General features: G+C 36.9%; 1 protein-coding gene across 4 annotated transcripts in view; it reads left to right on the top strand.

Annotated features, from left to right (window-relative positions):
• Positions 1–21,695, top strand: part of PGR (progesterone receptor) — an 84,293-nt gene that overhangs the window by 45,856 nt on the left and 16,742 nt on the right. For 3 of the 4 annotated variants that reach the window (XM_032168112.2, XM_058446516.1, XM_058446515.1), the window contains exon 4: positions 14,093–14,398. The exons of the other annotated variant lie outside the window; for it this stretch is intronic. In XM_032168112.2, coding sequence (XP_032024003.1) covers positions 14,093–14,398 — 306 coding nt within the window. The remainder of the gene's footprint in view (positions 1–14,092; positions 14,399–21,695) is intronic. 4 annotated transcript variants of the gene reach the window in all.

Below are 21,695 nucleotides of genomic sequence, written 5' to 3'. Positions count from 1 at the left end.
ACAGCTCCACTAGGCAGTGCCCTAGTGGGAACTCTGTGCAGGGGCTCCAACCCCACATTTCCCCTTCACACTGCCCTAGTAGAGGTTCTCCATGAGGTCTCCGCCCCTGAAGCAGACTTCTGCCTGGACATCCAGGCATTTCCATACATCCTCTGAAATCTAGGTGGAGGTTTCCAAACCTCAACTCTTGCCTTCTACATACCCACAGGCCCAATACCATGTGGAAGCCACCAGGGCTTTGGGTTTGCATCCTCTGAAGCCCTGGCCCAAGCTGTACCTTGGCCCCTTTTAGCAACAGCTGGAGCTGGAGCAGCTGGAATGCAGGGCACCATGTCCCAAGGCTGCACAGAGTAGCTAGGCCCCGGGCCTGGCCCACAAAACCATTAATCCCTCCTAGGCCTCTGTGCCTGTGATGGGAGGGGCTGCTGTGAAGGTCTCTGAAATGCCCTGGAGACATTTTCCCCATTGTCTTGACTGTTAACATTTGATTCCTCTTTACTAATGCAAATTTCTGCAGCAGGCTTGAATTTCTCCCCAGGAAATGTTTTTTATTTTCTCTCTTTTCTACCACATGTCCAGGCTGCAAATATTCCAATATATTTTTTGCTCTGCTTCACTTTTAAATGTAAGTTCCAGGTTCAGATAATCTCTTTTTTCATGCATATGAGCATACACGTTTAGAAACAGCCAGGTCACATACATCTTGAATGCTTTGCTGCTTAGAAATTTTTTCCACCAGATATCCCAAATCATCTCTCTTAAGTTCAAAGCTTCACAGATCTCTAGGATGGGGCAAAATGCCACCAGTCTTTTTGCTAAAGCATAGCAAGAGTGACCTTTACTCCAGTTCCCACTAAGTTCCTCACTCCATCTGAGACCACCTCAGCCTGGGCTCATTGTCCATGTCACTATCAGCATTTTGGTCACAACCATTCAACAAGTCTCTAGGAAGTTTCAAACATTTCCATATCTTTCTGTCTTCTGAGCCATGCAAACTGTTCCAACCTCTGCCCATTACTCAGTTCCAAAGTCACTCCCACATTTTCAGGTATCTTCTTAACTGTGCTCCAGTCTCCCAGTACCAATTTTCTGTATTAGCTCATTCTCATACTGTTATAAAGAACTACCTGAGACTGGGTAATTTATGAAGAAAAGACCTTTAACTGACTCACAGTTCTGCAGGCTTAACAGGAAGCATAGCTAGGAGGTCTCAGGAAACTTACAATCATGGTGGAAGGCAAATGGGAAGCAAGCACGTCTTACCAGGGCAGAGCAGGAGAGAGAGAGGGAGTGGGAGGGGAAGTGCCACCACTTTTAAACCATCAGATCTCCTGAGAGCTCACTCATTATCACAACAACAGCATGGGGGAAATGTGCCCCTATGATCCAATCACCTCCCATCAGGTCCCTCCCCAAACATTAAGAATTAAAATTCAGCATGAGATTTGGGTGAGGACACAGAACCAAACCATATCAGGCATTTAGACCATTTACGTTCAACGTTAATTTTTCTATGTGAGGTTTTGATCCCTTGTTTAGTTGTTAGCTGTTTGCTTTGTTGTTTCTACTGTGTTTTTGCTTTGTAGGATGTGCAGGCTATGTGTTTAAGTGTGTTTATGTGAAAGCAGGTATGGTTCTTTTGTTTCCATGTTTAGAACTCCCATGTAAGGACCTCTTGTAAGGATAGTCTAGTGGTAACAAATTCCTTTAGCACTTGATTGCCTGGAAAAGATTTTATTTGTCTTGCACTTATGAAACATAGTTCGGAAGGATAAGAAATTCTTGGTTGGAATTTCTTTTAAGAACGCTAAAAATAGGCCCCCAATCTCTCCTAGCTTGCAAACCTCTGCTGAGAAATCTATTATTATCCTGATAGAGGTCCCTTTTTATGTGATCTGCACTTTTCTCTGGCTGCCTTTAAGATTTTTTCTGTAATGTTGCCCTTGCACAGTCTGGTGACTATATACCTTGGTGATGTTCTTTTTTTTTTTGAGCTGGAGCCTTACTCTGTCACACAGGCTGGAGTACAGTGGTGAGATCTTGGCTCACTGCAACCTCTGCCCTCCAAGTTCAATGGATTCTCCTGCCTTAGCCTCCTGAGTAGCTGGGATTACAGGCACCTGCCACCGTGCTTGGCTAATTTTTTGTATTTTTAGTAGAGTCAGGGTTTCACCATCTTGGCCAGGCTGGTGTTAAACTCCTCACCTCATGATCCACCTGCCTCAGCCTCCCAAAGTGCTGGGATTACAGACGTGAGTCACTGCGCCCAGCCAATGATGTTCATTTTTTTGGTGTCTCACAGATGTTCTCTGGATTTCTACCTCTCTAGCAAGATTAGGAAAGTTTTCTTGAATTATTCCCTCAAATATATTTTCAAGTTTGTTTTCTTTTTCTCCTACTTTCTCAGGAATGCCAATAATTCATAGATTTTTTTTGCTTTATATAATCTTCTATTTCTCAAAAACAGCTCATTTAAAATAATTTTTTTCTTTATTTTTATCAGATTGGGTTAGTTCACAAGACCAGCCTTCAAGCCTTAAAATTTTTTCTTCTGCTTGATCCAGTCTATTGATAACAAATTTCAAAATATAATTGAAAGCTTTGAGTTTTTCAATTCCAGAAGCTACTATTGATTTTTTTAAGATGTTCATTTCTTTCTTAATTTCCTAGATTGCTTTAGAAGTTTGTGTTGGTTTTCAACCTTGTCTTGGATTACAATGAACTTCCTTGCAATCCATGCTTTGAATTATTTAGCTGTCATTTCTGAGTTTCCATCTTGGTTAGGGACCGTTGCTGGAAAGCTAGTGCAATCCCTTGGTGATGTCACTACAATCAGATTTTTCATTATGCCAGAATTCTTGCACTGGTTTCTTCTCATCTGGAGACATTGGCACTTCAAATTTTTGTACTTATTTTCATGTGGGTAGGAGTTTTTCTTTTTTTTTCCTTTCCCTGTAATGGTATTGTTATTATTTTAATAATTTTTTTTGTTTCCCTTTTCCCCCTTTTCTAGGGGTTGTGCCTCTAAAGAATGCTGGGTAGGATCTTTTCACTTTGTTTCTACAGCCCTATGTGCTTCTTTCAGCAGGTTTTATACTGGACTCTGCAGGTCATCCCACAAGCCCATAGGCGGCACGTATAGGTAAGAGCTGGCTGTGACCAATGTGGCTGGATATATACTTGATCCTTGTTTCCCAGCGAAAGCTCTCCATTGCCTCAGGCAATGGGCTGATTCTGATTCATAGAATGCACAGTAGTTGGAACTCCCTGCTCAGCCCCAAGGAGATGGGAACCACAAAGGGCAGGTTTGGACCAAGCAGGTCCACCTGCAGGTCCCCTGATGGCAGGCACAAGCACCAGTGCCAAGGAAGAATCCAGTGGGTGGCCACCAAGCACCCAGAGTTGTACACAGACCTGAAGCTAGGAAACCTCCTCAGCTGCAAATTCTCTGCATGGGAGGCATCCTAAGCTCCTGATTCAGCAGAGAGGGTGCTCCAGATGCCTGGAGATCTGCCTTGGCATGGAATAGAGACAGGCCTCCTGCACCAAGATCTCCACACAGGAGGGGTAAATGACAATTATGCATAGTGCTGCAGTAAACATGTGAATGCAGATATATCTTCAATATACCAATTTTCTTTCTTTTGGCTATATACCCAACAGTAGGATTGCTGCATCACATAGTCGTTCTGTTTTTAGTTTTAGGAACCTCCATACTGTTTTCCATAGTTAACAGTACTAATTTAGATTACTACCAACAGTGTATGAGAATTTCTCTTTCTCCATATCCTCACCAGCATTTATTTTTTGTCTTTTTAGTAACAGCCATTTTAACTGGGGTGAGATGATATCTTATTGTGGGTTTGATTTGCATTTCCCTCATGATTAGTGATGTTGAGCATTTTTTCATGTATCTGTTGGCATTTGTATGTCTTCTTTCAAGAAATTTCTGTTCAGACATTTTGCCTATTTTTAAATGGGATTCCTTGGTTTTTTTTGCTATTGAGCTGAGTTCCTTATATATTCTGATAATTAACTCCTTGTCAGATGAATAGTTTTCAAATATTTTCTCTCATTGTCTCTTCACATTGTTGACTATTTCCTTTGCTGTGCAGAAGCTTTTTAGCTTGATGAAATTCCATTTGTCAATTTTTGCCTTGATTGCCTATGCCTTGAGGTCTTACTACAAAAATATTTACCCAAATGTCTTAAAGCAGTTCCCCAAAGTTTTCTTGTAGTAGTTTTGTAGTTTCAGATCTTACACTTAAGTCTTCAATCCATTTTGATTTTATTTTTGTATGTGGTGATAGTGATCTAGTTCTGTTTTCTGCATATAGGTAGCCAGTTTTCCCAGCAGCATTTATTAAAGAGATTGCCCTTTCCCCAATGTATGTCCATGGCACCTTTGTCAAAAATGAGTTGACTGTTAATGCATGGCTTTATTTCTGGGTTCTCTATTCTGTTCCATTGGTCTTTGTGTCTGTTTTTATACCAATATCATGCTGTTATGGTTAAGAATTCTCATTTCTGACATAGAGACCATTTGAATAACAAAAGATAAAACATGAGAGAATATTAGAAAACTTTAAAAAGATTTAATAAAATCTTACAGTAGAATAATAGAGGTCATAAATATGTTTTGACATGTCATGACAGATTTTGTTAGGAGCAGTTTGTTCTTATCTGCTTCCGTGGCTATGTTTTGATTATAAAAATTATGTTTTGAGTTATTTGATTTCTTCGTTGCATATGATTCTTGTTTTTAATGAATCACTTCCCTACCTTCAACAGGTCACAGTGAACTTTTGCTTTAGTTCACTGCTGTACAGCACTGAGTGGGAAGATAGTTACACCCTTAAGGATGGTAATATATCTTCTACTTTAGGTGTTCTGCTTCCATCTTCTTTCTTCTAGAAAACATTTTCGTTTAATGACTCACAAAAAAAATCTGAAATGAATACAGCTTTATATTTTGCAGTTGTAAAAATGCTAAACTAGTATAAGGTAATTAGCTCTTTCAAAAATAAGTAGCTTTCTACGTAAAAGAATGATTAAATGAATAGTTATCTTTGTTGAAATTTTTTTAAATCCACAGTTATAGGTTTTATGGGTTTTTCTTTTTTCTTTTTTGGTAGAGAGCCTTATCTTCACATTTTAAAAGGTTGTGTTAGAAAGCCAGTTTCTCTCCTTCTCCCCCTACCTCCTCCTCCACCTAGATTCAACGACTTCTTATGGCAAAGAGAACTTTCTGGGCTAGAGAGTATGGGTTGTGTAGTAAAAATTTTTGTTGTTTTTTGTTTTCTCCTCCTACACTTGACAGCTAACAAGGCTACAAGTCATCTTTGGAAGAACTGCAAAATTCTTGAATTTAGGACACAGTGGTATCTTTTCTAGAAGTATAGAGTCCTGCTCTGTACCTTTAATATCCTAAGAACAAAAATCATTTTTCCTCTTTAAGGCAAGACATGGGTGATGGCTACCACCTACCTCTCTAGACCTCACAGAATCTTCTGCTTATGGGCATCTCTTTTTCCACCCAAATCCTGGCCTTTGAATCAGCATCTCTCAGAGATAGCACCTCTCACGTTGCTCCCCAAGTTCACTGCATTGGAGCCTGCAGCCAACTGATGTCTTTCTCATCAGTCTGGTTGTTTACCCTAAACACCATCTCACACATGCTAGCTGGGGATAGTCCTCAGACTATTCATTCTCATTTCTTTGCTTAAAATTTTTCTGTGTTTGTATGGGACCTCTTTTATGGTTGCCAACTAGAACTTTTCAGTGGTATCTACAAGCATTTATTATTTTCTAGACTCAGTAAAAAGTTAGAATTGAGGGGTTCAAGTATCTCCTCCATTGTAGTTGACTTTATTTGAATGATTGAGTCATACACATTTAAAAAAATCAATTCTAGTATGGTTTTGGTTTTTGGAAAATACCTGATTTCACTTTATATTTCCTGTTGTCTAGCATCTTTGTTTTCTTTGAAGTATATACAAAGGCACACTCTGTTTTGATCTGGAAATCGGAGGTGAATCCTGAAAAACGGAAGGCAAGCACTATCAGTGCTATAAAGGATTGTTAAAGTGTAGTGCCAGTCGACTGATCCCAGCACTGCACAGTGGTCATCATCATTTTGGTAATCTGAAGTAGAAGCATGCCTCTAGACATCCTTCCATAATTTTATATAGGTAGTGTAAGGATGATTGTCTATAAATTCACCTGAACTACAGAGATTCTTCTGATATAATAAAAGAAAAATACAGAGATTTTTCAGGATGGGAATACAAACACTAGGAAATTGGAAAAGCAAAGTAAAACTTCTGAATTAATAGAAAAAGTTAAATAGGAAAGAGAAAATAAAGAGAAACTTGACCAAGCTAGCAAAGAGATAAAATAGAAAAGAGGTAATTATGAGGCAGTATAACACAAACTCTGTCGCCAAAAAAAAAAAAAAATTCCATTTGTGGTTTTAAAAAAAATAGTAAAGATATAGAAAAATTAGTAGAAAATACAAAAATCTGTATTCTTTTATTATATCAGAATTAAATAATAATTATACCTGCCCTATTTTACCAAATTATTTTATTAAAACACGCTAAAGAAGTTTATAAGCTTTTCTTCTCCCTGCTCCCATTCTCTATAGGATTTTTGCTGAGATATTTCAAAATTTTTACTTGTAGGTTATATTTAAGCTTTCACTTCTAATAAATCTGTCTCAAAAACCTTTCATATCACTTGTCATAAAAATTTCTTCTCATATTGTCATCCAGATTCAGTCACACATACATCAAGAATAATTGTGCGATACTGTTTCCTAGACACTTCATCTTATCTTTTCAATGCATGATATTTAAATAAGCCATACTTTTTAATGTTTTCAATTTTTTAATTTATATTTATTTCAAAATTTATTATATTTTAAGTTCTGGGATACATGTGCAGAACGTAAAGGTTTGTTACATAGGTATACACGTGCCATGGTTTGCTGCACCCATCAACCCATTATCTACATTAGGTATTTCTTCTAACGTTATCCCTCCTTTAGCCCCCCACCCCCCGACAGTTCCTGGTGTGTGACGTTCCCCTCCCTGTGTCCGTGTGTTCTCATTGTTCAGCTCCCACTTATAAGAGAACATGCAGTGTTTGGTTTTCTGTTCTTGTGTTAGTTTGCTGTGACTGATGGTTTCCAGCTTCATCTATGTCCCTGCAAAGGACATGAACTCATCCCTTTTGATGGCTGTATAGTATTCCATGGTGTATATGTGCCACATTTTCTTTATACAGTCTATCATTGATGGGCATTTGGGTTGGCTCCAAATCTTTACTATTGTGAATAGTGCTGCAATAAACATATGTGTGCATGTGTCTTTATGGTACAATGATTTAAAATCCTTTGGGTACATACCCAGTAATGGGATTGCTGGGTCAAATGGTATTTCTGATTCTAGATCCTTGAGGAATCACCACACTGTCTTCTACAATGGTTGAACTAATTTACACTGCCACCAACAGTGTAAAAGCTTTCCTATTTCTCCATATCTTCTCCAGCATCTGTTGTTTCCTGACTTGTTAATGATCGCCATTCTAACTGGTGTGAGATGGTATCTCATTGTGGTTTTGATTTGCATTTCTCTCATGACCAGTGATGATGAGCTTTTTTTCATGTTTTTTTTTTTTTGCCACATAAATGTCTTCTTTTGAGAAGTGTCTGTTCATATCCTTCACCCGCTTTTTGATGTTTTTTTTCTTGTAAATTTGTTTAAGTTCCCTATAGATTCTGGATATTAGCCCTTTGTCAGATGGATAAATTGCAGAAATTTTCTCCCATTCTGTAGGTTGCCCGTTCACTCTGATGATAGTTTCTTTTGCTGTGCAGAAGGTCTTTAGTTTAATTAGATCTCATTTGTCAATTTTGTCTTTTGTTGCCATTGCTTTTGGTGTTTTAGTCATGAAGTCTTTGCCCATGCCTATGTCCTGAATGTATTGCCTAGGTTTTCTTCTAGAGTTTTTATGGTTTTGGGTCTTATGTTTAAGTCTTTAGTCTATCTTGAGTTAATTTTTGTATAAGGTGTAAGGAAGGGGTCCACTTTCAGTTTTCTGTATATGGCTAGCCAGTTTCCTCAACACCATTTATTAAATAGGGAATCCTTTCCCCATTGCCTTTTTTTTGTCAGGTTTGTCAAAGATCAGATGGTTGTAGATTTGTGGTGTTACTTCTGAGGCCTCTGTTCTGTTCTATTGGCCTACATATCTGTTGGTACCAGTACCATGCTGTTTTGTTTACTGTAAAGTTGTAGTATAGTTTGAAGTCAGGTAGCATGAGACCTCCAGCTTTGTTCTTTTTACTTAGTATGTCTTGGCTATACAGGCTCTTTTTTGGTTCCATATGAAATTTAAAGTAGTTTTTTTCTAATTTTGTGAAGAAAGTCAATGTTAGCTTGATGGAGATATTATTGGATCTATAAATTACTTTGGTCACTATGGCCATTTTCAAAATATACATTCTTCCTGTCTATGAATATGCAATGTTTTTCCATTTGTTTGTGTACTGATTTTCTTGAGCAGTGTTTTGTAGTTCTCCTTGAAGAGGCCCTCCACATCCCTTGTAAGTGGTATTCCTAGGCATTTAATTCTCTTTGTAGCAATTGTGAATGGGAGTTCACTCATGATTTGGCTCTCTGTCTATTATTGGTGTATGGGAATGCGTGTGATTTTTGCACATTGATTTTGTATCCTAAGCCATACTTTTTAATATAAAGTATTTTATTCATAAAAATGCATATAAAGCAAATGACATATAGAAACAATATGATTAACATCCACCTCTGGACTCAGTTGGCTTAAGAAAATATAAATATTATCACTACACTTGAAATTGATTGCATATTTCTTCCTTATCACATTCCTCTTTCTCTTTCTCGAGAAACCTCCATATCTTTAATTTGGAGTTGGTCATTTTCTTATATTAATCTATAGGATTTTTTAATATCTATGTATTTCTCACCAATAGATTTTTTAGTTTTGAGATCTTTTTTTCTACTCCATAGAAATGATATGTATGTTTGTGCAATTTGATCTTACTGCCTAATATTATATTTGTGTTTTTATTTTGATTTATATTATTCTGGTTTATTTTTTCCTACACTGTATGATTTCATTGTATGAGTATCTCCCATTTATTTATTCTCATGTATTGACATGTACTTCCACTTGATATTTGCTGTACTTTACCTACAGTTCAGTTGTGAACATTATTTTACATGTATTCTGGTGGTTCATGTGTGAGAGTTTCTGTAGGTAACCTGCACACCTGGGCATGAAATTTCTGATTGTAATACATGCTCATGTTGGGCTTTACTGGATAATGCTAGATTGTTTTTAAAGTAGTAGTAGTTTACACTCCATGGCAGCTCTTCATTGTTTTGTGTGTTCCTGTATTCTGTGTCCTTGCCATTTTAGGTAGATGATGTCTCATGTGGTCTTACTTTGCATTTCTCTGGTTAATAACGAGGTCAGTCATATTGTTGTGTTTTGTCATCTATATATTTCTTCGTCTATGAAATATCTGTTCATGCCTTTTCTTTCTGATTTATAGGAATTCTTTGTATATTTTGGATATATATGTTATAAATATCTATAGGATAGATTAAAACAAGCTATCTGATAAGGTGATATGCAGAAATATAAATTAGGTGAGGAAGCAAGCCATGCAAATATCCAAGGAAAAAGTCATTTCATGCAGAGGAAACCGTCAGTGTAAGACCCCAAGGCAGAAACACACTTCAAGGGCAAGATGGGCATCAATATGGGTGGAGCATGAGGGAGAATAGAAGAGAGACCATCTATGCAAGGGTAAGTTGGGCCTTTAGAGCTTGATATGAATTTTAACTTCATTCTAAGTAGGATCAGGAGTCACTGAAAATATCAAGCAAGAATGACATAGTCTGATTAAGTCTTTAAAGTTGTATAGAAAATAGGCTACAAAAAATGAAAGCTGGGAAACCAGCCAGCGTATGTTACAATAGTCCAACTGTGATTGTGGGGACGTAAATTATGGTGCAAGCAGTGGAAACGGGTATTTGGATTTGGGTTATATTTTCATGGTTATCCACCAGGATTTGCTAATGTATTAGATATGAGGTGAGAAAATAAGTGAGGAATCAATAATGACTCTAGAGTTTGGGGCTAGAGCAGCAGGTGTGTAAATGAAGTTACAAACCTAGAAGATGCATGTTTGGACCAATGCATCAGAGTTCTGCTCTAAACATATTAATTTGAGGGGTCTGTTAGAAACACAAGTGGAGATGCTGAGAGTACAGTTGGATAGTTGAGTCTAGAGTTTCTGGGAAAAGCTGGGTCTAGGACTGTAAATTTGGTAATCATTAATGTCTAGATGATATTAGAGACATAGAACTAGATGCAGACACCTAGAAAGAGAGCATAGATATCTAAGAGAAGTCTGAGGACTGAGCTCGGTGTACTCAAAGATTTAGAAGTTGAGAAGATGAAAAAGAGCTAGACAGAGAGACTGAAAGAGTGACTACAAGAATGAAATATATGGAAGCCAAATGAATAAGAGCGTTAAAAGAAGAAGGAAACGATCAATGTGTTTAGTATTTACCCAGGTTAAGACCAGGACTGAGAATTGGCCATTGTTTTTTGACATTTAGAAATCTTTGAAGGCCTTGCCAAGAATAATTTGGTTGGGATAAGGAGAGGAATGACCTGACTGGAGAAGGTTCAAGGGAGAATTGGAGGAGAGGAAATGAAGAGAGTGATGTTTCTCCACAGAATACATTATGTGTGAGAGGGACTATTAGAGGATGCAGACAAGAGGGCAAATGATTTCAGAGAAAAGTCCCTGAGTGGGTGAGAAGGACTAAGATTTGGTACCGAAATGTCAGGAGTATGAATTGTAACAGGAGGGAAGGCAGAGTACAGGGGTACCCATACTGTAGATTGGCCACAAAGAGAATATTCTCCAAATGGAGCTTCTTTCCCCCTAAGCCTCCCCCCAAATCATTACCTCTGCTTCTGATTCAATCCCTCAAAACCTCATCCATCAGCTTGAATGAGAGACAACTATTCAGCCACCATGTCCATCCTCTTTCTTATCCCCTCTTGCTCACCCCCAGCATCTGAGCCCAAATCTTCCCTCCTTCCAGCAAACAAAGCTCCCATGCCTATCATCTTCTGATGTCGATGCATCGGGCAGGGGAGTAGGGGACCACTGACCCCACACGCCTACCCTCTGCTTAGATTACCCAAAATACCAGGTGTCATTATTTTTCCAGAGGTGCGAAAATACAAAGTCATTCTAAACTGTCACTGAATTCAGAGTACTTTTTGCCATTGTCTATTTTCTCAGTCAACAAATGCTAAGAGTACAATTATATGAAGTTCTACAGATTTATTTGTTACTTGCATTACTTAGTAATGGTTCTTATGCATGAAAGTTAGGAATAACTTCTTTGAACAAATATCCTATATAAAGAAACAACAAAGTGGTTTTTAAAAATCACATTGCTGTTCACATTCCCTTTTTAGTACTCTCTTCTGATATTCGTTTTTAAGCTATGTTAGGTCAGTACAACTACGTTAATAACTTAGCAAATATCTATCAATCAGGAGTCCACTGTGTAGTTAGCAGTTTATAAAGCTTCAGATCTACATTGGTGAATGAAATGGACCTAGCCCCTATCCTTATGGGGCAGCAAGCCTGGTGGAGGTAGCTATGTTCTCTGAAGGAAACAAAAACAGTCATGCGTCATTCAAGAGTAGGAATACGTTTTGAGAAATGTGTCATGAAGTAGTCGATTTCATCATTGAACATCATAGAGTGCATTTACACAAACTTAGATGGTATAGCCTACTACACACCTAGGCTGTATGGTGTAGCCCATTGCTCCTGGGCTACAAACCGATACAGCATGTTACTCTGTTGAATTTTGTAGGCAACTGAAATGCAATGGTAAGTATTTGTGTATCTAAACATATCTAAAGATAGAGACAGTACAGTAAAAAACACTATCTTATGAAAACACTGTTGTATATGTGGTCTGTCATTGACTGAAACAATATTATGTAGTGCAAACCGTATAGCAATAGATAATAAAGACAAGATATTCAGAGTGGGAGATGGAAAAGACAATAATGTATTCTTTCATTCATTTAGCAGACATGCATTGCCAAAAGACACTGGAAAAAATAAATAAAGATGACAAACAGGTGGTGCCTTCATTGAAGATTATAGTCAAGGAGAGGGAAACTTTAGCCCTCTTCTTAGCATTATCTTCCCTTAGACACAAACACACACACACACAATTCCTGGCATATGCTATATACTCCATAACTGTTCCTTCCCCCAGAAAGCTCATTTGATCTCTGCAAATAATTTTGAATCCCCTTTGTTTTTTAACTGTGGCAATTGTTTTGTTTTCCCATCTCCTACAAGTTCTAGCTCTACTGTGGTGGGCACCTGTATTTTTTTTTTTTTTTTTTTGAGATGGAGTTTCTCCCTTGTCACCCAGGCTGGAGTGCAATGGCATGACCTTGACTCATTGCAACCTCTGCCTCCTGGGTTCAAGTGATTTTCCTGCCTTAGCCTCTGGAATAACTGGGATTACAGGTGCCCACCACCACACCCAGCTAATTTTTGTATTTTTAGTAGAGACGGGGCTTCACCATGTTGGCCAGGCTGGTCTCGAACTTCTGACCTCAGGTAATCTGCCCACCTCGGCCTCTCAAAGTGCTGGAATTACAAGCATGAGCCACCGTGCCTGGCCATTCCTTGGGGCTTTATAGAACAAGTATAATCCTTTTTCTTTATGACAATACCCTGAGTTCAGAAATCTCAGAGACAAACGTTTACAGAGACCAGGTAAATAAGTAGCTAGAGTGACAAGACTTAAGAAAAAAGACCATTGGCATACCACCAGTTTGTGGAGGGAACTGGACAAACTGGAATACTCATGCCCCATCCAAAAGCAACCATTGCAACTAAACTTTAACAGATTGTTGCCATCTAAGTAATTCACAGATGGTCTCATAATTCTGGTCAGCATTGTCTGAGCCAAACAAAACATTCTATGGGAATGATCATATACTAGAGCCAGCAGATTGCAACCTCTGCTTAAATAATCGCAGGTATCAGCCTTCCCTTGGCTAAACAGCCACTTCATACTGATAAGTAGCCCTTGCCTGGCACAAAGCAGGTAGGGCTGAATCCAGCCTGATACCACATCACCAGAACTTTCTCTAATTCTCAAGGCATCTGTGAACTACCAGCAGCCCAAATAAGCATACTTTTCTCCTTCAATCATTTCTCATAAAGCAGATTCTACTCATCTCACCATCCATCTTTTTTCCCCTAACATATCAGAATTCATCAAAGTAGAAACTCTAGAAATCATCCAGAAATACAACTGTGATCTGACCAGCACAGGTATAAACTTTCCCTTTCCTTAATTTAGAAAAAGAATTATTAATTTTGAGTCTTAGATGTCATAAAAATAGAGCTGGATTGATTTTAAGGGATCAATGAACCAACTGAAATCTTATAAAAAGATTTTGTGGGGCTGGCAAACAAATGCTTTTCTTTTAACGTATTCTTTTTTTTTTTTAATGTATTCTTAAAAGAATAAAACCTCAAAGGAGATTTAACAACCACTATAGACTAAGTTTCAATTAATGTAATCTGTAGCATTAGCTTTTGGAAGGCTGTTCTATCAGAATATGGACCAATACTGAGCTTAGTCTCTACTAAAACTCTGTCTTTTTATTCATATCTTCTCCTAAAAAGCTCCATAACCCCTGCAGAATACTGGTATAATTACCCACACCTCACCCACCCACCCAGTGATTGTTGATGTAACTATTTAATCCAAGTCTGAGGCCTAATTTTTTTTAATCAAGAGTTACATGTTTTAATTTATTTTTGTAATTTTAATATCTAACCCTTTATTTCATTTTATTTGATTGATGCTAAAATATATAATGCTATGATTCTAAGACTTAGGAAAAATAATACTATACTGGGATATGGAGTTTATATATATTTACATGAACTTCTTTTTTTTCTTCTCTGTAGGTCGAAAATTTAAAAAGTTCAATAAAGTCAGAGTTGTGAGAGCACTAGATGCTGTTGCTCTCCCACAGCCAGTGGGCATTCCAAATGAAAGCCAAGTCCTAAGCCAGAGAATCACTTTTTCACCAGGTCAAGACATACAATTGATTCCACCACTGATCAACCTGTTAATGAGCATTGAACCAGATGTGATCTATGCAGGACATGACAATACAAAACCTGACACCTCCAGTTCTTTGCTGACAAGTCTTAATCAACTAGGCGAGAGGCAACTTCTTTCAGTAGTCAAGTGGTCTAAATCACTGCCAGGTAATAATAATTTTTATATACAGCATGTAATAAAAAATGTACTATGTTGGTTGTATTAGTAGATTGTTAAATAAAACACTCTATGCAGTAAATTAACTACAATATAAAACAGTATGTGATAGTATGTGTTTCAGCAGTTCAAAATATTTGTCTAGGACCCTAATATGTATTACAGAAATCTAAAAAATTAGAGAACACACTGAGTCTTATTGATGAGTCAGAAATTGCATACATTAAACTTATGCTAATAAGAAATAGCTTAGGTTTATGTGTTCAACCACAGATATTAGAGTAGCTCAGAAACGATAACTTGACCACTTTTTATAAATGCCCCATTTATTCTAACCCTTAATTCAACCAACCTCATTTGGTTGAAAATAAAACTGAATGTATAAAGTCATATAACAAATCAAAGTAGTATTCAGAGTACAGTAAGATGTCAAAAGTAAATTAAGAAAACAAAATTCCTAAACATAAATTACTTGAAAAAATAATAGCACACAGAGAAAAGAATCTCTAGTCACTATTCCTCTAATTTATACACAAAGGGAGTATATTGCCCAGCAACAGAGAGAACTTGGATTATATCATCACAGAAGAATTTCAGTCACTTTACTTATCATCTATTTTTGCTCCCTCACCACAGCTCTGTAGGAGCCAAGTACTTGAAAGAATAACAAGGATGAAATTCTCATTTGGTTAAATCTTAGACTGCAGAGCCAGGAGAATACATGTATAGCAATTGTTTGTGAAGGCATTACTCCTGTAATTAGAAATAGAACTTTTTAAAAAACTACATTCTCTTCACCTCAGTAATACCCTTATACTGCTATAGACCAAATTATTTTTCTAATATCTGATCAAGAATTAAACATTATGTCCTTTTAGTCCCCAAGTAAATTCAATGGCACTTTTAGAAAAAGAATTTCTTCCCAATTCTCCTTAATATAATTCTCAGTTATTATCCTACCTGAAAGGTTTGAAATACAATAGATGAATTGTTACCGAAAATTCAATTACATGAAACAGAAAGAAAAATAGATACCTGTTTGTTGAATCTTTCAAAAAATACATATTAAGTTAATAGAATTCAGTATTCTAGTGGAGATGAAGTAATTTTATAGAAAAATCAAAATGCCCAGATTCTTATTGGCTTCAGTCTCACCAAAAGGCCTTAAACAGATAATAATTTTTTGAACATTCTGAATGTTTAAGATTTATCACATACTGGTTATCAAACTTGACAGAGCTTTAATAAATAAAAATAACCCAATAGCACTGATGAACTTTGTCTGTTTAAAAATAAGTGTTTAAACATGTGTTTAATTTTTCTCCATTGTTCTATTATTTGGAAAATATGATTTCTTTGATTTTTGCTGATATAGTTTATATTCCTTTTGTTTGCGATTATGGAGGTTCTTTAACTGTTTAAAAAGATTCTAGCATCAGCTGGCAATGTTAGAAAATGACCAGTTATACTTGAAAAGATGACTTACTCACTTTGGATAAAAGCTAAGTGACCTTTTTAACTGGAAACAGTTATCTATCAGGATTTTTTGACCCCCACACAACCTCAAAAAGGAATGAGAGAAAACTCTTGCATTGAATTTGGTGGCAACTTTTTTAATGCTGCAAAATGTAATTTTTGTGTAGTAAATCAGAATAATGGTAACACTAGTATTACCCATACTGTTTCCATTAATTGCAAACAGGGAAATATTGAGATTATCAAAGTCTCTTGTGACCTGTGGACTTTTAAAGCCATATTTTCATGGTCTGCATTTTGGGAATAGCACTACTGAATGAATTACGAAAATGGTCAGTGAACTAGACTGTGACTATTTGACCTCTGAGAAAGGACTTGGAGGGACACATGTATAGAAAGTACTTTAGTATCATTAGCTACTTAAAACTGATTTCAATTGACTTGAAATAAGCTTACAGTTTTTATTATTCACTCAATAAATGTCTATTAGGTACCTGCTGTGTGCAATATCTAATAATTAAACAGTGGTTTAGAAAGAAGAGCCACAAGGCTGGGCTCATGGTGTGAATGCATTTTGGTGCAGCACATCCTAGCATCTGGTCATCAGTTTTGCATGTAAAAGAAATTTATTTCATTCATTCACTCATGTGTAATAAAACTAGTAAGTCTGTGGAAGACAGACTTTTGTTAAGTGAGCCTCACTAATAAGCCAGAATGTCATCTAACTTGCTTATTTACAGTGAGACACACACACACACGCACACACACAATATAAATATACATAATACTTCTGTTGCTGGGAAAATATATTAACAGATCAGATCATTCTTTCACAATAGGAAACTGTATTTGGGAAGTCACATTAAGATCTGATGCAGAATGACCATCATAACAAAGGTGACAGCATTTATGAAGACACCTAGGCATACATTTGCAGGTGCCCTGAGAATTCGTATTGCCTGGTAGGGCTTTCTCATTTCTTCTTTGTCTATACTCTTCCATTATCTTGGATCTGTTACAATAATGGTAGTTTATATTTCTTCAAAAATATTTCAGATATATCCTTTTTCTTTTTTCTTTTCTTCTTTTCTTTTTTTTTTTTCTTTTTTTGAGACAGGGTCTCACTCTATTGCTCAGGCCGGACCGCAGTGGCACGATCTTGGCTCATTGCAGCCCGGACCTCTTGGGCTCAATTTATCCTGCCACTGCAGCCTCCTGATTAGCTGGTAGCTAGGACTACAGGCATGCGCCACCTTGATTGGCTAATTTTTTTTTTTGATTTTTAGTTGAAATTGGGTTTAACTGTTTTACCCAGGCTGGTCTTGAACTCCTGGGCTCAAGTGATCGCTCCACCTCAGCCTCCCAAAGTGCTGGAATTACAAACATGACCCACCGCGCCCCACCCCCTTTTTCTTTAATAGAGACTTGCAAGATGCTCTAGCCTTATGTCAGCACATTTATAAACCATCTCTTAGGATACATTGCAAATGAATGATTTTACATTGGCTTTTATCTGTAGCCTTAGTGGGCAATATTTTCTTATTTGAAATATAGAGCAACACAATATTTGAATTTTTTTAATGAACAAGACATATTCCCTCTATTAAGGAATTCCCAATCCAATGGCAGAGAGAAGATACCCAAACAACTACAGTGTTATGTGGAAGTGATGTAAGACAGATATAATGAAAGTGGGGGCAGAAGAACATTTTTGGCTTCAAGGACTAAAGAAGCCTTCAGAGACAAAACTGTCAGTTAAACTGCATCTTACAGGAGAAACAAGACTTTGATAAATCATGATAAGAGAAAGCATTCTAGATAGAAGGAACAGTATGGCTGAAATAAGAAAAGCATGACATAGGTTTGGTGAATAATGCATTAAACCAGCATATTAATGGTTCTCAACCTTTTCAAGTGTGGGGGTCCCTTAGTAACATCAAAAATTTTATACAGTCTCCCCATAGGGTAGTAATTAAAGCTTTTAGTAGCTATGGATTGAGAAAACACATTTGTACATACAGTCCCTCGGACACTGCTACAGTAAGTACTGGCCTTCAGGAGATTTAATCACCCAAATGGTAAGAAACCGTTAAAAATAAATTTATTTTGAACTGAATAATGGAAAGTAAACTTAGAGGTATAAGTTATAGGCTGATCAAGGAGGGTCTTAAAAATTACTGTAGATGTTAGAGTTTAAATTAAAAGTACTAATTCACAATTCAGTGTCACCTTTAAATTGTCCTCATCCTGTACATCAATACATTGCAGTGAAATTGATGTGACAGGGGGTATGAGGGAAACATTTCCGTTGCACAAATTTTGTCTTGATATTTCAGTGAAAATCTTAACTTAGTGAAAACTCCATTTAGGTCAATGCTTTGAATTTTTATACCTTGCATTTTTTAGGACATACTTTATTTTTTTGTGTCATTTCACCAGACTACTTGCAATTATTAGTATCAGAATATTGGAACAGTATTTTGCCTCATTTTTCTGCTTTTGAAGCATGCCAAAACAACTTTTGAGTCAGTGACAGTCATTGCATCTTGACAGAGGATTTTTTCTCTTCCTTCCCGAATCAGAAGACTAAATTAAATTATTGCTCTCCAGAAAAAAATGATGAGAGAGAAATAAGAGTAGTGTACTGAGAGTAAAGGCCTTAATAAATGTGTTGATAAAGACTAAAACATGGTTTTTCTCACACCCTATTCCACTGAAATTATGATTGCAAATGGCAACAAAAATTTTTACTTGTCAAATCAGATGAATATTTCCAGCCCTTAATGTGTTTCACCTACCTCTGGGACTATTGGCAAAGTAACTGTTTCTTGCTAAAACTCTTGGCTTAAGTATTTGTCACTTCCCTTACAGGTAGATATGTTTCTCTCCCTATGTACATTTCCCAACTCCTGTGTGGATTTGTTCCTCCACCCACACTATAAATTTGTTTGTGTTCTGCGTTCTGTCTTTTCCAGTCATTTCTCACTCTACACAGTCTGCATAAGCTCATTCATAGTCTTGTCTTCAACTAACACTATATTTCGATGACTCCTAAATACATAGTATTAGCCAGACCCTCTGCAAAACTACTGAACTTTCAACTGCTTATTACACAGCTCCACCCAGATGACTTTTAAGTCAGCATGACCCCATAAACCTAAGGCCTTTTCCAGTATCTTGAAATGGCACCTCAGTCAGAATTTTTGGTATCACCCTTGGCTCACTTTCTCCTTCACCCCTTATCCAATAAATTGTCAAATTCTATCAACTCCACTTATTAAATACATGATTCATTATACATGCTACTTCTGTTGCTACTTCCCTGACTTAGTTTGGTGCTTGTCTTTTTTTACTTGGATTCATGTTGCAGCCTCCTGACTGATTCTATTACCATCAATTTCACATAGTGCCCAAATGATCCTCTATTCTACCCCCAGCATCATTTTTCTAAAACAATTATAATCAATCATATTTTCCATTTCTTTTTCCAAATAGCATCCAAACTCCATAGCCTCAACATCCAAGGGCTTTCTGTGATCTGGCTCCTGAATTTGCAGTGTTCTCTCTCATCATTCCTCTTCACACGACTCCAAGATCTCATTCCCTAAATGCTGTTTGCTCAGATTCTAGCCTCCTTCTCTTGCCCATATTATTTTTCCTACCTGGCAGCCCATCTCTTTTCCCACATCTTCGTTTGACTGACCCGTAACTATCTTTCAGGATTCGCATTACTTGTCACTTGCTCTGGGAAGATTTCTCTGAGCCTTCCTAGACTGGGTGAGGAAACCCTGTACTCTCCCTTGTCTCTTTTGTGCTTGTCAACCATAACACTATGACTCTGAGTTACAATTCTGTTCTGCTTTTCTATCTGTCTCACAAGCCTATAGTGTTAAAGGCAGAAACAGCATCTTTCTAATGTTGATCCTAATTGCAAGTATAATGCTTCCTCCCAAAAAGTTGCTTAAAGAATATTTATAGAAATTTAAATTACGGAATTGATATGCAAAGAGCTATACTACCTTAGATTGTTAGACATTAAGTTCTTATTCAGAATAAATCATCAAACATACATTGGTGATTATACTTATCATATTGAAGCTTCTTTGTGCTTCTCAACATTGATACTGGTGTATGAAAGTTGATGCTTTGTGTCAGAAGGTGCTGAGATATTTAATGCTCTGCCATTGTTGTAGATTATCTGTTTCAATTACCTGACATGTTTTACAGAACCAAACCTACATATTTTATCAAAACTCAGGGAGTAAGATTGGGAAACAGTAGGTCATACAAGCCACCTTTTTTCTTTTTTTTTTTTTTTTTTCCTTGAGATAGGCTCTCACTCTGTCACCCAGGCTGGAGTGCAGTGGCACGATTATAGCTCACCACAGCTTAGAATGCCTGGGCTCAAGCCATCCTCCTGCTTCAGCCTCCCCAGTAACTTCAGCCTCCCCAGCACTACAGGTGTGCACCACCACACCTGAACAAGCTTTTTAAATTGGTTTGTAGAGACTGGGTCTTGGCTGGTCTCAAACTCCTGGCGTCAAGTGACTCTCCTGCCTCACCTCCCAAAGCACTGGGACTATGGGCATGAGCCACCACACCCAGCCCCAGGCCATCTCTTCACTATACACTTTCTGTTAATTTTTTAAGCTAAAATTGGACAGTTGTAACAGGGCTTTTGTCAGAAATTATCAGGTCAAGTCACTTAAAAGGAAAAGAGTGTTTTTTTTTTCTTTTTAACATTTGTTAAACACAATTAGTGATAATCCATCACTTCTCTATGTGAAGGTTTTTCATTTTGGTCATCTCAAGTGTACTAAGTTTACCTGATCATTATCATCATTGGGAATTTGATCTCAGTGTTCCCATTTTTGTTTCAGCTTAAAGTAATGAATGATATTACAGTTAATAAGGAAAAAATAGCATTTCTGTACTAGGCATGTTCAAGTCAATTTAACATTGTACATTTATCACACATAAGCACTGTAAAAGGTGGAGTAAATAAAGGTTATTTTCTGAGTTCTATTCCATTCTGTCAAACAGAAATATAGTTTCTGCTATAAATATTGGTAATTTTATAAATTTAAAGTTATTGTAATAAGATTTGCCTTTAATGTTGTAATAAAATAAAAGCCTGAATTTCTAGTCCCAGAATGCAAAAACAAAGAAAAAAGCAAAAAGACAAAAACAAAAACTAAGAGTAGGATAAAGTGAATGTAAACATGTAAAAATGTAGACAGGATCTGTTTTTGGATAAAGAACAATTTAATTGTTATATAATTTTGTAAAATGTTTAAATGTTTAAAACTACTCAAAGGTTAACATCAAACAAATGCCTGAAGTGAAAAATTACAGCATAGTTAAGTCAAATATTTAAATATTATAAAATACTTTTTTTAGAAAGTTATAAAGTTCACCAAGAAAGATATAGAGAATAATAAATGTATTTGTGGAGATTATTGTGAACACTTGGTTAATGTTTTAATACATCTGATTAATGAAAACTAACTTTCTATGAGCCTTTTGTTTGTTTTTTTGTTGTTTTTTTTGAGATGGAGTCTCACTCTGTCGCCAGGCTGGAGTGCAGTGGCATGATCTCGGCTCACTGCAACCTCAGCCTCCCAGGTTGAAACCATTCTCCTGCCTCAGCCTCCCAAGTAGCTGAGACTACAGGCATACACCACCACGCCTAGCTAATTTTTGTATTTTTAGTAGAGCAGGGTTTTACCATGTTGGCCAGGATGGTCTCGATCTCTTGACCTCATTCATGATCCACCCACCTCGGCCTCCCAAAGTGCTGAGATTACAGGC

The sequence above is a fragment of the Hylobates moloch genome, unplaced genomic scaffold, assembly GCF_009828535.3.
Source record: "Hylobates moloch isolate HMO894 unplaced genomic scaffold, HMol_V3 SCAFFOLD_11, whole genome shotgun sequence".
In the NCBI taxonomy this organism is placed as follows: Eukaryota; Metazoa; Chordata; class Mammalia; order Primates; family Hylobatidae; genus Hylobates; species Hylobates moloch.
This window is presented reverse-complemented; position numbering and strand designations above follow the sequence as displayed.